Below are 18211 nucleotides of genomic sequence, written 5' to 3'. Positions count from 1 at the left end.
AATATAACTAAATGCCAGGTCCTTCAAAAGTTGGGTATGTGTGTTGGTTCCCGTACGGTACGTGCTATGTTCTTTTTAGATCAGCACAGACTAAGGCATGCTGATAATATAATCAAGACATTAGTGAAAAAAGCAAGACAGGTGCAGAGGGGTGCCAAAAGAAGACTTGAAGATGATTATGAAGACTGTGAAGGGGGTATTAGCTACGGATCAGGAATGTTTTAATCTTCTTTCTCCGTTTCCCGTAAGTTTACTTTTTACTTCATCTAGGAACATTATCTCAGGTACTGGTCAACCTAGAAGTCTGAAATTTTTATGACGTAGTGACATAGGTCCCTATTACATACTGAAACAACGATTTTTTAATTACTTGATTTACAAAAGACTTAGGGGTGATAGTCTAGTAAAAAGCGATGGAAAAAATTTACTTAAAAATAAATGTACAATATCTCTGTAAGAAAATACTTTGACAATAAACTGTTGTTTCAGTATTGTTGTAACATATGAATGCACATACAGTAAAATTTTTACCTCTCTGTCTCCAGTAGTTTGTGAGAAAATGTTCCCTATAGTAGGCATATATTAACATTGCGGGGATAGGTGATTCCGTATCCCCTTAACATTTTAAATATCAGAATGATGTAATCATAATTAAGCTGTTGTGTAAACCTTTTCTGGCATGTTTAGTAAGATCAGTACTAATCTAAAACAAACAAAAAGGTGATAAATGCCTACCATAACATATTAGTAATCTGTCATATGCTGCAATAATCATAAACACACATTTAACTTTGTTAGCACTATTATCTATGGCATACATAGTATATACATAGAGATATAACAACACTTTTATTCTTTATAAATGAGAAACAATGTCTTTGATAGTAAAAATGGAATAGCTGAATTAAACAACTACTAATCAATCATTGAAATTAATCAATAATTCTTTAGGAGCTGGCTGGCTTTGTGACATACATCATCTTCCCAATTTTATGTACGCTCTTTTCATTGGTTATTTTACATGCATGGAGTACCAACTATATAATGAGGATTATAATCTGAAATATGAACAATTTGTTGTCCTGCTGCACACACAGGTAAACCAGCTTGAGCCAGACTTTTGGGATCAGTGAGTAAACAGCAGTATGAAATAGACCATACTGCATGAGTGAAGCTTTACCCATTACAAAATGAACACATCAACAAATGAATTAATGATTAGTAAACACACATTATGTGACATTAAAAGTTTAGGTATTAGGCATACAGCAGCTGCGCTGAACACAGTCTTGGGTACAAAATTGCTCAGAAAGTTAAACAAAATGACAGCACTTTGTGAAAACCAGATATTGACTAGATAAAAATAATTAATCTCAGTTTCTGAAGATAAACTCATACAATTCTATCAGACCCTTGAATTACACAGAGTGTCCTTTTTTGTGTGCTGAATTGGTTTGTAACATTCTTCAGTGTGCACTCCAGCTAAAGTAAACTTCACTACAAATATATTAGTAAAATCAGTTTCCTTCTCACAAATATTCTGCTAATCATCAACAGGAAAGATAGCTTTCTTGTGAACTGTTTGATGACATATAACTTAAAACCTGGATGCAATGTGTTGAAATATTTTCCTCATGTGTATCATGTTTGAAAGCCTGAACTTCAGAACTGGCACAGAAGAAAGTTTGTTCATTTTCAGTATCACTATGACAAGTTCACCAAGCAAATGCAGTGGAATGGTTGTGATCATTCCATGTGCTTTAGTGTCAAGCTTTTAACTTTCCTAAGCTAATTATAAGAAAAAATGTTAACAGCTCCACATTTCAAAATAACAATTGTTCACAAAAGGAGAGAAACTGTTTTTTCAACATAAAGAGTAGTGAATGTTGCATGAATTTACTATCTTTGCTGCAACAAGCTAATTTTTCTTGCATACATAAATTAACCATATTTTCAAAAAAAAGTTACTTGAAAAGCTTGTCAGCAAAATGGTGGAATGTTTTTAAATAGATTCACTGGTCTTTTGGTTAGCCACAAGAGAAATAACTTTAACATCATCTGCATCATGTTCCACATAATGTCCATCAAAATACTTTTTAATAGCTACACATTAATGATGTTTCAGTTTCAGTAGAGTATAGCCAATACACTGTTTATCTGAAAACTAATGCTGAACATTTATATATATCATTTACATTTACTATCACTCAGTAACAGATTAAAAAATCAATATTCATCAGTATTACACAAATATTGTTAAAACACAAGCTGTGCAATACATTTACAAATCCAAATTGTTGCACCACTGTCCCTAGCAACATGAATCTTTTGTTATGGAAATATTTCCATTTGTATAATCAATTTGAGGTTTCTGTAGGTACATATGAAATCAAAGTATTCAGAGTTTCTGCATTTGGTCTCCTTTAGAAAAGTGAAAAAGGATATTAACCAGAAATAAATATCTCCTTCAAACACAAAAAATTACATTTGTTAACAAAGGGCTAGTTCTTGTTTTTGGTACTTAAGTTGAAATAACTCAACTAAAAACAGAAGAATTATTGACTTACCAGTTTAACGAGCTGCCAAAGTGACAGAGCTAATCTAGCAACAATTTTCACAATGTTTATTTGTAAATCCGGATGAAGCACAGCTGACAGCCAGAGTTAGCTTCATACAATAGGTCAATCAATGCTGCCATGTTGCTATCATTTTTATTTCTGTTACAGCTACAGTATCATATGACGACACTCAAGAATTAATTATTGTCAGAATCTTGCAATGTTAGTATTAAGAGACTGCAGCAAAAATTATGAACAGTTTTTGAAGATGGTGACAGTGATGGTAAGACTTTGTACATACTCTGTCAAATCACTGTAGATCTTCCTGATGCAAATAATTCATAATCTAGTTTAGTGACCGAAATAAAGACTCAGATCTCTGATGATTATTCATCTATTTCTCTATGGTAAAAACAGTACATCTGTGTACCATCCATCCAGCTTTAAAAAAATATTTCAAAGCAAGGGGGGAAAGGAGTGTACAATAGTTTTGAGGTACATGAACTACAAGATGTCTCATAAACTATATATACCAGTATTTATCTATAAGAGCTTGTGTAAAGTGTTAATAACAGTTAACGACAAAAAGTCTTTTGGATTCTAGCAAATTTTTAAACTTATTCCTTGATCAGAAAACCACACTGAAGAGTAATTATACTATTTCTCAGAAGATCATGTACACAATTATGGCAAATTGTGGTGTAACAGAACGAAGAAAATATTTTTTCAAAAAGTTTCCGCAATGCCCTGACTGAATGTGAAAAACTTAAAGGAAAGTACATAATATTGAACAACAGCTGAGGTATAATAATTGTGAGAGAAATCTCTAGTTTGTAAGAGCTCTTAGCAGAGTAGGAAAAAGACAACTTACTTTCTGAAGTATGCAACATTCTAGAGAGCAGCATTTTGAGAGCTGAAAGTCAGTTGCTGTAAAGAATTGTGAATAATGAAAACAACATATAAAACAGCCATGTAGCAGCTGCAGAAATTACTGTTTTTATGGTAAATGGAGAAAGATAGGAAATGAATTCTTTCAGTTTTACTACTTTTTATTAATCCCAATTCTAAAATTAACTGCTATTTGACAAACAACAGCTCCACTCATGTTACCAAAACAATCCCTAATTAACAGTTGGTCAGCCAAGTAACAAACTATTATAGTTACTGAAATAAGCTGATGGATAATTATTGCTGTTCATATATTACAACTTGTAGAATAAAGTTGTCATGATAAGAGCTTCATTTTGAAAGCTGTACTTTTATTTCTGATATTGTTTTAATTTATTGCGATGAAGATTTCACAAATACACAGTAGTTCTATGTCGTTCCTGCAGAACACCTCACATTCTACGTTTTTTTTTAATGGGAGGCTGCTTTATGTAGTTGTGTACACTGATTTCTGGTAGCATGGTTGCTTTGAGTTTTCAGTGGAAATATATTTCTATAAACTGCTGATCACAGTCATGAGAGAAAGATAATAATATTTTCACACAGTTTTTGTCCTTCACAATGTACACCAAATCAGAGGCTAAAACATGTTGATATGAAATGGGCAACTGCATACAGTTTAAGTATGCCCAGATGAGTGTGTCAATTATGAAATCTGTCAACAAGGTGTGATTAACATTCAGATGCAACTATGGGAGAAATGGGCTGTGTTTTGAAATACAGTGGAATGTATTAATTGGAATTTAATATACTCCGTCATTAGTGGTAATACCTCAGTCCACATATTAGGGAAGTGTTTTGTTATCTTGGGCAACACAGTCACATATATAAATGGCAGGCTTTATGCACAAAGACTACTTTACACCAATAGACATTTAAAAATGATTTACATTTTTACAGGAGACCAAATAGTAATACATATTGAAAACTGTTTTTCAAACTGATATGTTCTCCAAGAACTGACTGCTGTCATTGATTTAAGGCAAAAATAAAATGTGTAACAGTGTTGTAATGTCTAGAAAGAATGCCATTCTAGATATGGTAAAATTACAAACATAATGTTGTGAGAAAATACCATAAATGAAGAGGTAATCTCTCAATTTTTTGTACACGACTTTTCAGGCAATCACCATAATACCCCTACAGTTTAAGGAATATGTATCTGCAAAAACTTTGCTAGGGGGAAAAAACTTTCTCTACTAATAAAACTGTTGGGTTAAAGCTGCCAGACAGAAGTAGTATTTGGTACCTTCACTTCTTTCATGTCAAATGAGCATACCAACCTATGTCTCAATACAGAAAAAAATTGTGTAGTGATACAATGTTGGCATAAACAAATAAACAGCTTAACTGTAAATATTTTTATCAAATATAATGCTACAAATAGTAACATTCTTGTTCTCCTATCTCCAAGTGAAACACCTCGACCACTCTAGATTTCCTAAGCGCTTTTGGTTAATACGAACACCTAATATGACACTGATGTAATACAGTACAAGAAATCCAAAAGGCCAGTGCTGGTAACATGAGATCCCTGATAAATCAAAAAATACAGTAATCAAATACTAATGATCACAGAACAATGTTGAAATATGCACTGGTTCCAACATTACATGGTGCAGTGTCCATTTAATACAAATGTACCACAAACAAAATTAAAATCACAGCCTTGCAGCTGCCATGTCCTTCAGAAGTCATTAAAAAACAAAATACAATTTGCACAGTACCAAAACCAGCATCACAACATGAATGACAGTAAATCAGCAATGCTACTCCTGCACCACTGCTGTCACACTTGCTGCTTCCTCAAGTGTTCCACTTATGAACCAGAAACAATTTACACCCTCTCGAGTTGTAGATACTATACAGTGGATCACAATGAGAATACGTAGTCACCGATGCTGATGCCACTGTCAGTCTCAGGTGGATTCTGTTTCTACGTACACACATTACCACTTCCTCTGGACGGACGCCCTTCGGTGAGGGCGCCGGAGACGGTGTCACGGTGGTGACACTACGGTGTCACTCAGGTCTTCTTTCAGCCACTGGGGTATTGTCCGCATACCCAGTTTCTTCAGCAGCTTCACCAGAGCTGTGTTGTGGGAAAGGTAGTACCGCTGCAAATAAATAACTGACACTATACAATCTGTGAATTACAACCTAATGACATTGATACTTTCGAGGAACAATAAATAAAACCAAAAAACATGCCATCTAACAATGAGTGGTAAAATTAATAAATAATGTCTAATACAAGTTTCATAATTTTGTATTTACTTTAACAAGCGTCTTATGCCCATCATCAATAAAATTATGTTCAGTTTATGCTTCTCTAAAACACCTGAGGCCAGTCTTGTCAAATAACTTTAGTAACATGAGAGTGATAGTCTGTTCACCTGTAGTAATGTCACTAGAATAAGAAAATAGAAAATTCTATAAGTAAATACCAGCAAAGTTAATTAAGCACCATTCTCTTGTGGGGACATGCTTGTGGTTCATTAACCTATGATTCTCACCAAACATTTTTTTATTTTCTGGCTAAAATATGCTTAAGTCTAGCCTATGTATAAGAAATAGGGTAAAAGGTTCATATCTAACTTGGATCCAATTTCATTTTTGCCAAAGTTCTCATAAATTCCTTAATTGTCTAACCACGAATAACACACCCAAGCCATAGTTTAGATGTCTGAAAGTAGTTCATCAGATTCATTCACAGATCATTGGCATTTGTGAGATGTCTGCAGGTAAAATATTAGAAATGTTTGAACATGTGAATCACACCATCCTTTCACATAAATCAGGATATCATCATATCGGAAGAAGTACTAAAAAATGGTTCAAGCCATAATTCTCTCAGAACAGATGAAGAGTTTCAATAGAAAACAAATTAATGGATTAAGCTATCAGTCACTTCCTGATTGTAAATACAAACTATCCACATAAAGACTTATTACTTTTCCCAAAAAAGGTGTCCATTACTCAGGATCACACATATTTAAAAACTTTTTAGCAAACACATTAAGTTTAGCTACTAACAAAGTATAGTTTCAGCAGAGCCTGAAGAGTTTATGGTAGCCAATTTCTTCTACTCCACTGACAATTTCACAGGACAACTAACAAAAAATATCACACAATGTGAGTTCTGTGTAATATTCAACTTCTGCGCATCTTAAGTGTAGTAATACCTACTTTATAAAGAAACACTGTAAACTATTTTCTTTTGTCATTACTTGGCTACAATGGCCTAGGAATTCACTTCATTATTAATCATTTTATGTCAATTACTGCAGAAATTTCTAAAAGTGCTTTTTTTCTATTGTTTCCCCATATATATGCTTAAGGACACCTCCCTCACTTTCTGTAAAGCAAACTGAAAGCAGATAAATTTTTGCATACATTATGTATATCCTATACTTTGTTTGTCTTATATGTTCTGCTTTCCCAATGCTCTCTTTGCTACATGTCTATGGACAGACAATTAATTTATTTTTTATTTATTTACATTTTCCTTGCATTGAGACAGCCCAATGATGTCTGAAATAATAATACAACAAAATAAATTTACAAAATATGTTACATATTACAATTGTTGCATCTTATATCTATTTTGTACACTTATTACTTTACAGTTGATGTGCTACTGGTTCATATCACAAGGTATGTCTTGGAATTCACTGAATGAATATAAACATTTTCTACCAGAAAAATGTTTAATTTTGTGTTAAAATCAGTCCCCTTACAAGGTCTTAGACAGTTTGGTAGATCTGTTAATTCCAATCAAACCACTGATGTATCTGATTCAATCTGTCATTTATAATTTTATTCTTTTCCAAAAGAAATTATATTTTGTTCTGGTGTTGTGATTGTGAACATCAGTGCATTTGATAGTTTCCTTCAGTAATCAAATTTAAATATGTATAATGAATATACTGTCAAGTATCTGTGCTGTACAAATGCTTCACGGCATGACCTTCTGTGGCTTATCCTATGTATGTCTTATTCATTGTTTCTGTAACAGCAGCATTCTTTTTAAATCAATATCAGCTCCACAGCCTCATAATTCAATCCTAAAGTTAAGAAAGGGGTTAACTGTTCCACAGTAAACCATATTTAATGTTTCATTCCAAACTATCTTTGCAGTCTGGCTAAGGAGATTATAAGCCTCTACCAACTTTGCCATTGAAAGTTAATGTGACCTATCCACCACAGAAATTTACAGCTGACAGTTTCTGTTGCTGTGATTTTACATACATAGTAACTGGAATCTGAAACACCCATGAGACACCTGCTGACCAGCCATGGGCATCGACAATGAGTCATCGAAAACAACAAAAAAAAGGCACTGACAGTGATGAATGAACGACAAGACATGACAGAATGACAATTCTGGCATGTAGAACAAATTGAGAGCCTAGACACAGCAATATCTGAAGCCAAGAAATGCTGGGTGCAAGGAACGATATGGGCGTGCACTCGAAATGCAACTGGGGTGCAGCCCCCTGCACTGCTGTAGGTGCTGAAATGTTGGTGTGTTGGGTGTGGCCCACACCTAGCACTGTGACTGTGACAGCAGTGCTCATAAACATTAGGAATGCTACCTACCGGCTGCTGTCTAGGTCCACACGTTCTGGTGGGCTTTCGAACTCGTTAGGCCCTGAAATGGGTGATTAGGACCTGAAGTGCCCTGGACAATGCTGCAGAAAGCGAGTCGGTCACACAGTCAGTGTGCTGGCTGTGGAGCCCACCAGCCGAGAGAAGGAACGTGGGACATCAGGCAATTCACTGGGAACAGCAGTGTGGGAGATGACTGTTGCGGGGATGGACGCTGGGGCAAGGTCTCAACTTCTAAACCCACATCCATGGGAACTGCTGAATTGTACCCATGTGCTTGAGGGGTTTGCGAGGGCAAGGACTCCAACTCTGAGTTAGCCACTGGTGGTGGTGCAGTCAGTAGGCAAGGGCAGAGTTAGTCAGTGTGCCAATGCACCAAACTATCGACCGTCATATGGTCCTACCAATGGGTATCCACAATCACAGCCAGTACCTACAAAGGTTTTGCTCCACAGGAATGTGACCAGATCACTGAACCTTAGGGGTATCATCCAGCATGTCGGATCGAGGGTTCTCAGGCCTGTGGTGGTGGAGGAGAATATGTGGCTGGCACCCACAGAGAAGCTCTGCTTGGCTGTGGTCACAAATAGGGGTGGTCTGGTAGGTGTTCAGGAACATTGTGAGTGCCACTGTGGTGACAGATGTGCCCAATGCTTTCAACATTTGTTATATAAATGTACGCACCATCTGCTCTGCTTCACCATTAGAGGAATGGTGAAAAGATGGGCTAAACAAATGTTTAATGCCATTGAAAACTGTTCAAAGGCAATTGGTGTGAACTGGGGCTTGCTGTTGGACAACAGAGTGTGGGGAAGGCCTTCAATAGCAAGAATTTTGGAAAGAGCATCACGTGAGGCAGTTGTAAGGGTGAATACCATGTTAACCACATAGAGTTCAAAAAGAGAACAGCAAATGAATGCGGTCTCAGTGACAAGGAAAGGGCCAGGGAGTGAAAGACTGAGAAGGAGCAGCCTGATGTTGAACACATGCAGAACAGCTGCACACCATAGCCTCTATGTTTGTGGTCAGTCCTGGCAAGTAGATATGTTGCCTGTCAAGGGCTTTCATCTGCCCATGATGGAGGAGTTCCTAGATATGACAGCATAAAGTATATGGGACGACAAAAGGTAGATATCTGCCTCTGCATCCAGCAGGAGAACATTGAAGACAAAGAGGAAGACTAGCTCAGACATGGAGTTCTGAATCAGCAGATTTGGACAAATAAGTACACCACCCGTGTAGCACACAGTGCATAACATACCATAAGATAGGGTCACAGCATGTCTCTGTGGTGATGTAGCAGTAATGAGAAACCCATCCACGGCATGTTGTTCTATGTCAATGTGAAAACAGGAGATCTCCTGCTGGACCAACACTGGAGTCTTTGAGCCATCCACTCTGGAAGCTGAGAGTGTGGCCCAAAGAGTGCTAGCAATGGTTTGTGGTGAGCAATGAGGGTAAACTTAGTCCCAAAGAGGCACACGTGGAGTTTTTTAATGGCAAAGATGATCGTTAAATCCTCTTTCTCGATCTATATTGAGCACTAGCACTACACCAGTGCAACAGCAGGAAATATCAGCAGCCAATACAAGGGGCATGATGAGGTAAAGGGAGTAAGGCAGGGCACTGAACGTAATGTATGCTTCACCTGGATGAGAGCATGCTCACAGGCAGTTGAGAACTGGAACTGAATGCCCTTCTTCTGCAGCTGCTTGGGTGGGTGCCCAATGCGAGCTACTTAGAATAATAATTCACTTTACCCAAAAAAGCCTGCAGCTCCTGTAAGTTTATGGGAGGTGGGAGACAGTCAACAGCCAAAATGTTGTGGATAGTGTGCTGAATCCCATCTTTGTTGAGCAAGTGTCCAAAGTATTCCACTTGCTCCTGAAGAAACTTACATTTGTGTACACAACACCTGAGCCCTGCACCATGCAACATAGTAATGATGGTGCAGAGGTTGCACTGGGGTCTTGGCACTTACCACCCATAACTGTTGAGTTATCTCAGTAACTGGTATAAGCAGGAATGAACATGGTTAACTGTTCCGTGTATTGCTGGAAGATTGCTGGACCAGAAAGGTCCCAGAGGGCAAACATTTGTATCTGTACAAGGGAGTATTGATGACCATAATGCACCGTTAATCCTGATCCAGTGAGATCCGTAAATATGCATTGGCAAGGTGTATCTTACAAAAATGTTTATCACTGATGAGCTTTGTAAGGAGGTTCTCCAGATGTGGTATGGGGTAGGTTTCCACATGTGCCTGGGCATTAATTGTTGACTGAAAATCTCCACATAGCTGGAGAGAGCCATATGGTTTCTTACCCACCACCAGGGGTGTGGCACAAGCACTAGTTATGACAGATTCAAGTATCCCACCTCCATGAAGGTGACAGAGTACAAGTTTAACCGCTGTCCATAGGGAGACTGGAAGGGGATGTGCCCAACAAAAACAGGGCACTGCATCTGGCTGTAGAGAAATATGCACCTCAAAATTGGTGGCACACCCCAGGCCAGATTTGAATAAGGAGACACAAAGGTCATCACATTCCTGGAAGTAACTGTGTCTGACACAACCTGAACTTCTTCTGTGATGGAGAACCCAAACAGTGAGAAGGCACCTAGGCTGGAAATGTCACCAGCTGAGTGACTATTGACAACAAACAGCATTATTGGCTGTGTAACCTCCTTGTACACTGCCATATTCATGAACTGAGCTCCGAGGGGAACTGAGCTGTCAACATGTGCAATCAACTTGCGGGAGGGCAGGGTCTAAGCTGGGTACCCAGACAAGCTTATGTTAGGCCAGCACAAGAAACTTGATATGTTTGGAGATTTACCAGGGAAATTGAAACTCACATGTCTACCTGGAAACAAACATCCTGACGCACAGTTATGAGGTCAATAAACAACCCAGTGGTGAGAGGATTTCCCTGGGGAACAATGGTCTGGAGTTCACACACCATCCCTTGATGCAAGTGCACAATGCAGTTTGACTGTCCCAGTACTTGATGGAAGACAGTTCGGAGATGCCCATCCTTTCCATAATGTGTGCAGTGTGACCAGCAATCTGTACCGTCTGCATCATGAAACAATCAGGACAAGATGGAAGACCCTGTTGCTTATGTCTAGACAGTGTTACTGTCTGTTCAAAGGTTGCTGACATGTCTGAAAATGGTGAATCACAACACTGCTGTCAGGAAAAGGACTTATGAGCATTTCGATCCCTTGGTGGTGATTGAATCACTACCACCTGGAGACAAGCCATAAGATGTTCATTTGTCATCTGGGCAATCTTGAAATAGTGCACGATTTTCAAAATGTTGTCCACATAAGGATCATCCATCTTGAGAGCTGCAGTGCACAACTTCACATCAGGGGCCAATTGGACCACCATGTCTCTAATCGAGGAACCAGCATACAAGGTACTGCAAGGCGAGTTTGCACAAGTGAAATCACAACATTGACCCAGTCCCTGCAAATCTGTTGCCTATGAGCAGTATGATTGACCAGGTTGACTGTGATATTGATGGAATTCAAGGCACAACGTGATCATGTGGAAACTTTGTGAACACGATGTGAGTTAGTCGCCATGAAACAACGTATTTGCACAGGTTCTATTTTGAAATATATTGCATGCAGAGGGGCATGCATAAGAATTCCATAATATTTTATTTTAAAAACAGCAAACAATCAGGAATTTATTGAACAACATTAACATTTAAATAATATTATCATACAAAAGTATTATTTAAAAATTATTTTACATTTTGCTATTACTGTAAACATAAACAATCAGGTATTGATCCAAATGTTTAGCAGTAAGATTGTGTCTTTGATCACTCAAAGCATGTTTATAGTCAGAAAAGGACTATTTTACATCAACTGAGGTTAATGGACAGTACTTGAATTTGTTCGCTCTTATTATTTCTGGCAAAAGTTCACCCATACCATTAACAAAACCATTAATTTGGGACATGGGTTCAATGCCTGGGTTATTGCTCAAAACAATGAGAAGTTCACCACATTAATTTCATTCATTAACTGAATAGATTCATTTAGTGCCAAACCCTTAGTTTCAGCTTTTCAATACTCACAGGTATATGGGAAAAATGAGTGCTAAATACAGCAATGTCTTTTTTCTTTTTTAATGCTAGCATCATCAATGGAATCATTAAGTGCTTCCTTGCACTGGCAAACTGCCAAACCCTCTGCACTATCAAAGTCATTTACTATGGCTCTGATGGCCTTGAAATGTTCACTGTAAGACAACATAGCTTCAGCACACATATCCCAACAAGTTACCATTGGTTTGTGAGATAAAGTCATATTTGGCAGTTTTTCTTTGTAGGTCTTGATGTGGGTCGTACTTCTTCAGAAAGGCAATGTACTCCCTGAGCAAAGCACATCACATGAATCGAATTGGGGTAAAATACTTTGAGAGCTTTCCTTGCTTTGATCATAAAGGGAGCAGTGTCTGAGAGAAACACACTCTTTCATCTGCAGAAGATTTTGGAAATATGTTTCTAATACCTTCATTCACAAATCTGGTGATCATAAAAGATGTAATGTCTACATCTGTCATTTGTTTCATCAGCTGAAATCCAAATAATGTTGTCCTTGAGTTCGCTGCATATTTCTTCCAGCACATGTAGGTAAGTTGTCGGTGTATAATTTTTATGCAATTTGATTCATCTGGTATATTTTGATTTGAGCAATATTTCCACAGGAAACCTTTGAGGATACGGTTTGTAAGTACTTGAAGAGGAAGGAATATTACTAGCAATGAATGCTTCACATAGATCCATGTTAATGCTATTTTTTTTTTTTTTTTTTTTTTTTTTTTTTTTTTTTTTTTTTTTTTTTTTTTATGTTAAATCCTGCTAGTGCTACTTGCCACTGTCATAAGTTGTTGTCGTGGGCCTAAAAGAGCTTCAGTCAGAAAGGGTGCAGGCCGAAGAACACAGGAAGAATGTAGATACAGGAACCATCGGTATAACACTTGTAAACTGTCGTAGCTATATTGGGAAAGTACCAGAACTCCAAGTGCTAATAGAAATAATTGATGTTCAAACCATTATAGGCACTGAAAGGTGGCTAAAGCCAGAGATAAGTTCAGCTGAAATTTTTGTGAAGAACTTAACGGTGTTCCAAATGAATAGGCTAAACACAGTTGGCGGTGACATGTTTGTTGCTGTTAGAAGTAGTTTATCTTGTCACAAAATTGAAGTAAATAGTTCTTGTGTGTTAGTATGGGCAGAGGTCATTCTTGGCAACCAGAATAAAATAATAATTGGATTCTTTCACTGACTTCCCAATTCAGATGATATAATTGCTCATAGATTCAAAGAAGTCTTGAGTTTGATTTCAAACACACACTCGACTCAGACAATTATAGTTGGTGGTGACTTCAATTTACCCTCAATATGTTGGCGAAAACACATGTTTAATTCCAGAGGTATGCATAAAACATCATCCAAAATTGTCCTAAACACGTTCTCAGAAAATTATTTTGAGCACTTAGTACATGAGTCCACGCAAATAGTAAACAGTTTTGAAAACACACTTAACCTCTCAGCAACAAATGATCCCGAGTTAATAACAAGCATCAAAAATGGATACAGGAATTAGTGACCACAGGGTTGTTGTAGCGAGATTGAATACTGTAACTTCCAAATCCCCCAAAAATAAACAAAAAATATACCTATTCAAAAAATCAGATAAAAATTCACTTGATGCCTTCTTGAGAGACAATCTCCATTCCTTCCAAATTAACAATCTATGTGTAGACCAGATTAATTCAGAGAAATAGTATCAGCAGCAAATGAGAGATTAATATGAAACAAATTAACAAATGACGGGGAGCTGATCCCCCACGGTACACAAAACGGGTCAGAATCCTATTTCAGAAACAACAACAACAGTAACAACAACAACAACAACAAACATCAAATTTAAACAGACACAAAATCTCCAAGACTGACGATCATTTACAGAAGCTCGAAATTTAGCATAGACTTCAATGCGAGATGCTTATAATAGTTTCCACAATGAAACTTTGTCTTGAAACCTGGCAGAAAATCCAAAGAGATTCTGGTCGTATGTGAAGTATGCTAGAAGCATGACACAATCAATGGCTTGTCTGCATGATAGCAATGGAGCTACGATCAAAGACAGTGCTGTGAAAGCTGAGTTACTAAACATAGCCTTTCAAAATTCCCTCACAAAAGAAGATGAGGTAAATATTCCAGAATTCAAGAACAGCTGCAAACATGAGTAACCTAGAAATAGATATCCGTGGAGTAGTGAAGCAACTTAAATCACTGCATAAAAGAAAGTCTTCTGGTCCAGACTGTATGCCAATCAGGTTCCTTTCAGAGTTTAACAATCATATACAACCATTTGCTCAATGATAGATCTGTACCAACAGAGTATAAAGTTGCACAAGTCACTAACAAATTACCTCAAAGAAAATGGTCTATTGTCACACAATCAACACAGATTTAGAAAACATCATTTTTACAATCAACACAGATTTAGAAAACATCATTTTTATGAAACACAACTAGGTCTTTACTCACACGAAGTGCTGAGTGCTATTGACACTGTACTACACAAGTGGCTTGTAGCAAAATTGCCGGCTTATGGAATACCGCCTCAGTTATGGGACCGGATTCATGATTTCCTGTCAGAGAGATCACAGCTCGTAGTAATTGACAGAAAGTCATCGACTAAAAGAGAAGTGATTTCTGGCATTCACCAAGGTAGTGTTGTAGGCCCTTTGGTGTTCCTTACCAACATAAATGAATTAGGAGACAATCTGAGCAGCCGTCTTAAGTTGTTTGTAGATGATGCTGCCATTTATTGATTAGTAGTCATCAGAAGATCAAAACAAATTGCAAAATAATTTAGAAAAGATATCTGTATGCTGTGAAAATTGGAAATTGACCCTAAATAATGAAAAGGGTAAGGTCATCAACATGAGTGCTAAAAGGAATCCATTAAACTTCAGTTACATGATAAATCAGTCAAATCTAAAGGCCATAAATTCAACTAAATACCTAGGAAATACAATTACAAACAACTTAAATTGGAAGGAACACACAGAAAATGTTGTGGGGAAGACTAACCAAAGACTGCATCTTTTTGGCAGGACATTTACAAAACGTAACAGGTCTACTAAAGAGACAGCCTACACTATGCTTGTCTGTCCCCTTTTAGAATACCACTGCATGGTGTGGGATCCTTATCAGACAGGACTGACAGAGTACATCAAAAAAGTTGAAAGAAGGAGAGCACATTTTGTATTATCGCAAAATAGGGAAGAAAGTGTCACTGAAATGATACAGGATTTGGGATGGACATCATTAAAACAAAGGCATTTTTCATTGCAGCAGAACCTTCTCACAGAATTTCAATCACCAATTTTCTCCTCCAAATGTGAAAATATTTTGTTGATGGCGACCTACATAGGGAGAGATGACCACCATGATAAAATAAGGGAAATCAGAGCCTGCACGGAAAGGTATAGATGTTCATTCTTTCCGCAGGCTTTACAAGATTGGAATAATAGAGAATTGTGAAGGTGGTTCAATGAACCCTTTGCTAGGCACTTAAATGTGATTTACAGAGTATCCTCATAGATGTAGATGTCAATGAATGAACATGTGACTAACAACTTGCATAATTTAATGTAATTGTTGCTGACACGTGCAGTGTGACAGGGGAGAGGATTAAGTGGGGGCATGCGTGGCAGGTGCATTGACACTGCCTGCCTGTTCATGTTCAGTAGTTAGCTTTCCAACCCCTTCTCGGGTAGTTGATTGCACATACTTATAGGTCACAGTACTCTGTGACACATCACAACTTGTTCGAGCTAGAGCCTGTGTGTCTAGATTTTTAAAATGTCGTAAATATAGAGCAAAAATATGCATCATCAGCAGTTTTTAGTTAAAATACGCAATAATTGGTGAAAAAGAGCCAAATATGCAAATACGTGTGGCAACATGCAAATGCATATAATCCAGTCTCTAGTCATCAACAGTCTGAAAAGTGTCAAAGTGCTGTTTCAGTCATTGCATGTACATGTCCCAACGTTCTTTGGCATTATTAAATGGTGGAAATATGGGTGGGTGGGACTCCACCTGGGAAATGACCACAGCTTGAATGGGCTGTGACCCCTGAAGCTGCAGTGTTCCAACAAAAGCTGAATTTCCTAATGTAACAAGTCGGTTTGCTGCTGCAATTGCTGCTCAGAGTGCTGTTGTGGGTTTGGCGACATTCATCTTGAGGCCATAATTGTTGAAGTATTTTATTAATTTTGTTACCCCACTAGTAGAAAAAAATTCTAGCTCCTTGTATTCTCTACCATCAAATAATATCAAGGTTTCATCTGCATAGCTTATAACACAGGAGCTAAAGGGTTATGTAATGTTATAAATACATATGAGGAAGCAAATGGGACAAAAGTACTGAGCCATGAAATACACCTTGAATTACTGGATCACTGGTGGACTAAAAGCCCATATCTGTAACTAATTTGTATATACTTTAGTGAACTGTTTACCATTGCTATTAAGATGCACAGAAGGATCCCTGACATGACTTCCAGTTTTTTTAGAAGTAACTTACAGTTTACTGTGTCATATGGTTTTGTAAGGTCTAAAAATGTCCCTGCAGTTTGCATCCTCTGGTCCAACAGACAATGCATGTCATGGAAGAACGGCAGGGCTTTTCTGCTCATGATTAGCCCTTTTCTAAGGCCATGCTGAGAATCTATATGCAGTTTATGTTTTGTGAAACAGGCACTAAGCTGGAATAGGATAATACTTTTGAATATCTTACTGAAGGAGGAAGTTAGTGATATTGATCTATAGTTTCTTCCATTTTTATACACTATTTTCATGATACTGGTTATAACAGCAAGATATGTGCTTTCTCTAGTGCTGCAATTAATCACAGAGGTAAGAGGTTATGAGATTACTTTGATGCACAGCTTATTAATTGCACTGGATATGGCATCCCATCCAGGCGAATTCTATTCTTATCATGTTTATTACATTTCATACTACCTGCTCAGTTCAGCTTTTCCTCGAGTGAACATTACTCAGGGCATGCCTGAACAACATCCCTGGCCACTAGTTTGATGGTCCTTTATCCTCATGGCTGTAGTCTAAGGCAATTGGATCCTCCTCCTTAATAGCTTACTCAAACAGTTCGCTTAACTGAGAGAGTAGTTTGGCCTTTCTGTTTCTGTTTAAGTGCAGTCCACAGCTTATGTGTACAGCACAGTTCATTTTACTTAAATCTAACAAACATACATGGTTATATAATCTAATCTACATCTTGTTACATGGATACAGCTGCAAAAACACCATGGAATGCATGACTAGAAGCTGGACACTACGAAGAAGCAAAATTAAAGTTAGATATTTTAACAAAATCCAGGATTATTAACCAAAATTATATTTAGAGGAAAAAATATGGTGTCTGCTTTCACAGAATGACCATGGCAATGCTCTAGAAATCTCTGTTGTGAGGAATAGATGACTGGTAACACACAATACAGTGCACTGGTGTGAACTCTGAATATTTCCTTTGATATGCAGCATACAGGTCAGTATGTGATGTAGAAGCAGGAACACAAAACAGGAAGTGTGAGTACACAGTCATATGGAGTGAACTGGAATTATGCACAACCCAATTTTTCTGCTTTATTTATTTCAAACATTATCTCTCTTCTGAAAATTCTTCTTCTTCTTATTGGTTTGATAAAAAGAAAATGTTAATTAACATGAAACACACCTGCAACAACTTGTATGACTTTTCTTCCATTGGAGGGTATTGCCTCCCTTTGCTGCGTCCAAGGCATTTTGTATGATCTCCATTTATCACCTGGCAGAAGAAACCCTTTTTGGGATCATATCTGTGTAACAGAAAACATTTTTTTTAAAAAAAGGTTTTTCAGTTATGAATTCCATGAAAATTCATTTATACATACAACATAGTATACACTTCCTTTTCTCATAAATGAAAATTGACATTCCTTTTCTCACAAAAACTTTTGTACCAAACACAAAAAACATTTCCAACCA

The 18211-nt window shown here is 37.3% G+C and overlaps 1 protein-coding gene across 1 annotated transcript in view; it reads right to left on the bottom strand.

Annotated features, from left to right (window-relative positions):
- Positions 1-621: 621 nt before the first annotated feature.
- Positions 622-18211, bottom strand: part of LOC124544957 (bifunctional heparan sulfate N-deacetylase/N-sulfotransferase) — a gene marked incomplete at its 5' end in the record, with an annotated part of 101622 nt that continues 84032 nt past the window's right edge. The window contains 2 exons of the mRNA XM_047123704.1: positions 622-5623; positions 17922-18042. Of these exons, the coding sequence (XP_046979660.1) occupies positions 5507-5623; positions 17922-18042 (238 nt within the window). The remainder of the gene's footprint in view (positions 5624-17921; positions 18043-18211) is intronic.

The sequence above is a fragment of the Schistocerca americana genome, chromosome 8, assembly GCF_021461395.2.
Source record: "Schistocerca americana isolate TAMUIC-IGC-003095 chromosome 8, iqSchAmer2.1, whole genome shotgun sequence".
Classification (NCBI taxonomy): domain Eukaryota; kingdom Metazoa; phylum Arthropoda; class Insecta; order Orthoptera; family Acrididae; genus Schistocerca; species Schistocerca americana.
The sequence above is the reverse complement of the archived record's forward strand: the minus strand, read 5'-3'. Positions and strand labels throughout refer to the sequence as shown.